The sequence below is a fragment of the Chenopodium album genome, chromosome 23 (genome assembly GCF_948465745.1).
Source record: "Chenopodium album chromosome 23, dcCheAlbu1.1, whole genome shotgun sequence".
Taxonomy (NCBI): domain Eukaryota; kingdom Viridiplantae; phylum Streptophyta; class Magnoliopsida; order Caryophyllales; family Amaranthaceae; genus Chenopodium; species Chenopodium album.
The window spans coordinates 5474745-5480916 of NC_137856.1; the positions used below are offsets into that span (position 1 = coordinate 5474745).

Consider the following 6172-nt stretch of genomic DNA (forward strand, 5'->3'; position numbering starts at 1 on the left):
TTCTTATAGAAGAATTATAATAGAAAATCAGTAAAAATAATTTCAGTTTAGCAAAAATAATTTCAGTTCAGTAAAAGTAATTTAAAATCAGTAAAAATAATTTCAGTTCAATAAAATTAATTTAAGTTCAGTAAAAATAATTTAAGTTCAGCAAAAATAATTTCAATTCATCAAAATTAAGGTGAAGAGAACGAGGCCTAATTTATTTATTCCATTTACTAGTCCAAAAAATCGTGTATATGTATATAACAATTTTTAAAAAGAAAAAAAGAGTTTGAAAAGTAAGAATATTATTAAATTATTCAACTTTAAATTTCTTAAAAGAAAACAAATTAAAGACTCTACATTACACTAGTAGTCACTATCAAATCCTAGCATATGGCCTTCCCTAAATGAATCACTTGTCAATCTCATACTTCCAACCTTCAATTTTTTTTTTTTAAAACTAAAGTTGGTCATAAGTAGTTTCCCTTCTACACATTTTCATCACTACTTTGTTAGCCTATTTCCTCTTTCCTTTCTTTTCTTGAAATCTCTAAAATTTATTTCCACTATTAATCAAATTAAACTCACATATATCCTCATGTGGTTCATATCACTTCATCTCCCCTTAATTAATCAAAGACGTTAACACTTCTTTTAATGATAGTAAATAATCATGCAAATTAATAACCCCTTCTTTTTCTCTTTACTACCAATACTAGCAAAAACACGTCAACAACTATGAACCCTCAATCACCAACCACAAGATCACCACCACTACCACAACCCAACAACAACCACGACGATGACAACGATGATGATATTCGTGACATCCACGCTTTAACACCGCCTTCTCACCCCGTGCCTCCTAGTCGACAACGTATGTTTGATGCTATTAGTCATCGATCACGATCATCCAACCTTTCCGTGGCAAGTGACATCACCAACTCTAGTGAAAATTTTACTACCATGAGTAGGGAGTTCAACGCTCTTGTTATAGCGGGGTCCACTATTGATCACAACGACTATAGTACCAATAATACTCAAGTTGGTGGAAATAACGGGTATGGGTATGGAAATGGAAATGGAAATGGAAATGATCGGAATAATAATATAAATTTAGATAGGATCGGAGAAGAGGAGGGGGAGGCCGAAGAGACTAATCCGTTGGCTATAGTGCCGGATATTAACCCTTTGCCTTCCCCTCCCGGAAGGCAAGGAAATAGGAATGATTCATCATTAGGTCACCATTTAATGGGATCAAGTAGTCGTAGTACAACTACCAATAATAATAGTAACAGTAATAGTAATAGTTATAGTAATAATAATAGTGGCGGGGAGATGACTATACATCATGTTAAAAAAGAGGAGGTTGAAACAAAGATCGCGGCATGGCAAACCGCTAAGATTTCGAAAATAAACAATCGATTTAAGAGGGAGGATGCAATTATTAGCGGATGGGAGAATGAACAAGTTCATAAGGCTACTTCTTGGATGAAAAAAGTTGAGGTAATATTTTTTTACTTTCTCATCTTTTTTGTGTTAGTTTTAATTGGTCTATGCTTTATATTATAGTATTATAAGTTGGATGATTGGTTAAGGTTAGCATTTTAGTATGGGTAATTCATAATTGGGTATGGTTGTCATCCATAATTATGTAAGTGATTAGACTTTAATTGCGAATTCAAATGCGTAATAGGAAGGTAAGCGAACTAGTCATAGCATCATGATGATTTTGAAAGTTGATTAAGAAATTGATCTTGATATTTCATCGAAATCGTTACTAGGAGGTCAACTCTTCGATTAATTATAGATGGACTGTGTTTCAAAATTAGTTAAGAGTTCAAATTAGGCATGTTCTATTGATGATGATCTTAAACATGTTTGGTAAATACATACAATCTTCATGTAGAAATAAGAAGTTATTTTACTTTGAAATAGTAATGATTTATTTGCAATTAACTATTTTGGGCCAAAAGTTTAGAAGTTTGACTTGATGTTATAATTGAGGTTATATCTATTTAGAAATTATGGTTTGTTAAAAAAAAAAAACAAAAACCCAAAATTCCATAAATTTGGTCACTAAAAATAACATAAAAAGGAGTTTATTCAACAATCAATCCAAAAGGTAATTCATATAACCCACTCTTAAACAGTTAAACCGACTAATAAAATGCTCTATTTCATACATCTTTGATCTTGATCGTTTTCTAATTAAATACTTAAGCTCAGGGAAGGATGTTTAACCGTGTCCATAATTAAGTAAAGTTAGGATATTTTCTGATTTACTGAGCTGAACTGAATATTTTATGAGAGGAGGAAATTAGGAACTGAACTGAACTTAAGTTGAAGAGAACATACTCTTATTAGGACTCCTTTGATTTCCATACTTTTGTCTTATTATGTTAAAGTTAAGAAATATTGGAGAAAACGGCTTAGCCCTTGTATTGATTATAAACACATATATATACACAATACATAAGGAAACCTAAATAGCCTAAAACTCCAAAACAAGATAGACTTTCCAATAATACAATATTAACATATAAAACCAAACTCTAATATATTAATCAACTAAACCATACATATCACCTTAAAATTAAATTAATTAGAAGTGTACGTACAAAAAAATGTGTTATTGTGTGTGGAGAAATTTCGTAGTATGATCAACTTTTGGTATCAATTAAGTACCAACAAAGATACAATTTTATTTATTGGTGTGGATGTAGTTAAAGTTGGTGGTCACTGTCTCAGTGATCCCACCAATAGACAAGGAAAACAGCAAGTAATGCCAATAGAAGATGATGTATCATTGGCCTAATTCTTCCTTGGATCTATTAGATATACGTAATTATAAGTATCCATCAAAAGGGTAGAATGGAGTGGCGCACAATTTTAGAGAGACAGTATAAAATATTAACTACATTAAAGTGGTATATAGCTCTGTATAACACTAACAAGATCATATTAACACTTGATAAAAAAAAAATGGAGATTATTTTTTAGAAAGATCTATTCCATACAACAATAATATTCCATTAAATGAGAATTGAATTGGTAAGAACCCAAGTTTCATGGCTCTTGATTGTCACCAAAGATACTAACCATCTATGTTACTCAGACTCAGGTACTCGTGTCTGACACAAGTATATATCCATTTATTTGACTAAGCTATTTTATGAAGAAAATTTTTTTTTTATAATTTGTCCCAAAATATAAAGTGTTAAAGTGTCCAACACATGTTATAGTTTCCATTCTTTCCAACAGGATTTGATACGGTTTATTGAGATGAAACTAAGAGTTCGAGTAATGTAGTTGGCTATGACATCCTTGCTAATAGTCTAATAGATTTAGTGGAAGAAGAATTGATGGGTTGTAGTATTGTACGTGATAGAGTATAAAACATATTCCTGGGCCTCAACCATCAGCTTAAGCTTTTAGTTGAGTTGGTCCACTAACATGGTATCAGAGCCAACGTGACACAAAGGTCACGGGTTCGAATCTCATCCACCCCTCCTTTAAAGTGGAATTAATTCGCATTAGGAATAGAGTATAAAACATATTCCTGGGCCTCAACCATCAGTTTAAGCTTTTGGTTGAGTTGGTCCACTAACAGTATGACTGTTAGGCGAAAAAGAAAAGGCGCTTAGGAGTGGGGGGACCTTTTAAAGTGTGCTTATATTACTTAAACATATCGTTAGGATTGTGCCCTGTGGTCACATACCATACACCTTTAGCGTCAAAGTTTTATAGTTTAATGGCGCTTTTTATAATTTTATGGCGCTTATTGTATTGCTAATAGTGAGTAAAATATATAAATGGGAATTCTCCTTATGAACCACTTGAGTTCTCCTGTTTTGTTGAGCACGTCGTTTTATGTCAAATGCGTGTAAATCTGCATCGTTAGGGTATTGTTTAATTTATGTAAACAAGGTTGTTAGCAATGCTACATAGGTGTTATGTTACATTAGTAAATACTATAATTACAACAATATGTGAATCAAGATTATGACTTTTTCATATAGGATCTTAAGACGTAGGGCTAATCTTGCTCTTAGCCCATAAATAAATGATCTTAAGACCTAGACAATATTTTTTCAATGCTCTAAACACAAATAATGGTGTACCTTGTGGTATCATCTTCACTTAGAAAACTTTAAATGAAAACTAGTTACTAATTTACAAAGCCATCTATATTGTGATATGAGTCTTCCAATTTGTTGTATAACAAATTGAAATCAAGTGATGTCTATTAATTAGTATGATCTTTTCCTTAACACTTCCAAGTCATGCACACTAGATTTACAATCAATTTTGATATGCTTGTTAGTTGTTACTTACAAGTCAAACTAATTTTTGTTCATCTTTGTCAAATCAAATACTCGAAATTGTGAATGTGCAGAGAAAATTGGAAGAGAAACGAGCAAAAGCCATGGAAAAGACGCAAAACGACATAGCAAAAGCACGTAGAAAAGCCGAGGAAAGGAGAGCATCAGCAGAAGGAAAGAGAGGAACCAAAGTGGCTAGGGTGCTTGAAGTAGCCAACTTAATGAGAGCAGTAGGAAGACCACCAGCTAAACGCTCTTTCTTCTAAGCAACCTCTCGTTATTTTTATAATTTTTATACGTCGTAGTTTGCAATATGATATATGGAGTAATACTACAAAGTACAAAATTTACTAGCCACTAAAAAAAGTGCTATAAATTTTAGAATCCTCTGTTTTTTGGATACAGAGGTTTCCAAGTTTAAAAAAACATGTTAGTGTGGTGTGTTTCAAGAGGAAATGCAAGTTAGCGTTTCTCTTTGTTAAACGTTATGGGTTATCATGGTAATGGTGCCTTGAGCTGTTGTACAGTTTTGTTGTTGTAACTTGTAAGTTACAAGGAACTTAATTTACAAAGTATGATGCATGTTTGCAAATGAGAATTATGGTGTATACATGCTTGTTATCATGTCGTCTAATTCAGTCATAATCAAGAATGTACTGATACTAGGCCTGAGCAAAACTATCTGATTATCCGATAATCCGAAGATCCGATCCGCACCCGATCCGAAAATTTAGGATAACCGATCCGAAAACATTTTCGGATCGGATACCCGATCCGAAATTTTCGGATATCGGATATCGGATATCGAAATTTCGAATTTCGGATATCCAAATATCCGAAAAATCGAATATCGGATCGGATATCCGATCCGAAATCCGAAAACATACCCTGTCAGCAATCACTAAATTCCACCAAAGGCCCAAATAAATAGCCCTAAAGCCCAAAACCCAAACCCAAAAACCTAAATAATTCCTTAAACCTAGTAATCTACCGCCCCCCTCCTCTCTCTCTTTGACCTCTTTGACTCTTTCCTCTCTCCACTATCTTCTCTCTCCTCAAGCACTAAAAACCAGTGAAACCCATGTCTTGTTCTCTTTCATCCTCTATTTCTCTTGGATCTCTGCAACCCCACTGCCCTTATTAGCTACTCTATCTCTTACCTTTCATCCTCTTGAATTTTCCTCAATTTTCCTCCACAAGAACCACCAACAAACCGGCTTTCTCATTCGAACCTCACGGTCGCTTCACCCCTCGGCCCACGCACCACCCTCCTCCAGCCGCCGTCATATGAAACGCAACCGAGGGTGGTCACATCCTCGAGATTCCAACCCGCAACACCAAGGACAAGTCGACAAATTCTCAGTCCATTGAAATTTATTTGCATATTTATTTGAAATTTCTTTGATTTGTGTAAAGATTATTTTTATTTTTTTTTTGTGAAAATTATTTGTTGGGTTTTTTTATTTATATATTTAGTCAATTTTATCTTCTTCTTGTTCAGTTGCAATCAACTTACTTATTTAAGAGAATTGTTAGAGGCTTACAGAATTTTTTTTGTTGTTGGTTTGAAATGTACAGATTTGCTTGCTCAAGTTCAATTTTAGCATATATAATATCAATTTGTCTTTTAAAAAAATAAATTTAGCCATTAAATTAACAGGAAAAATAAAAAGTTATTGAAAGTGTCGGATTTCGGATATCTGAGCTATCCGATCCGAATATTTCGGATATCCGATAATTTCGGATCGGATACGGATATCAAATATATGAATTTTCGGATACGGATATCCGATCCGAAATTCAGTTTCGGATCGAATATCCGATCCGTGCTCACCCCTAACTGATACTGTGATACTATTATT

General features: G+C 33.4%; 1 protein-coding gene across 1 annotated transcript; it reads left to right on the top strand.

The window, feature by feature from the left end:
* Positions 1-459: 459 nt before the first annotated feature.
* Positions 460-4908, top strand: LOC145608003 (remorin 4.2-like). The gene is made up of 2 exons (XM_081663597.1): positions 460-1491; positions 4385-4908. The coding sequence occupies exons 1-2, from the start codon at positions 724-726 to the stop codon at positions 4574-4576; spliced, it is 960 nt and encodes a 319-aa protein (XP_081519723.1). The 5' UTR covers positions 460-723; the 3' UTR covers positions 4577-4908.
* The last annotated feature ends 1264 nt before the right edge of the window (positions 4909-6172 follow it).

Bases quoted from the DNA above. Each gene is read 5' to 3' on its own strand.
- LOC145608003 (XM_081663597.1), top strand. From the start codon at position 724: ATGAACCCTCAATCACCAACCACAAGATCACCACCACTACCACAACCC. The intron at 1,492-4,384 runs GTAATATTTTTT...GTGAATGTGCAG, and splicing joins CTTGGATGAAAAAAGTTGAG to AGAAAATTGGAAGAGAAACG.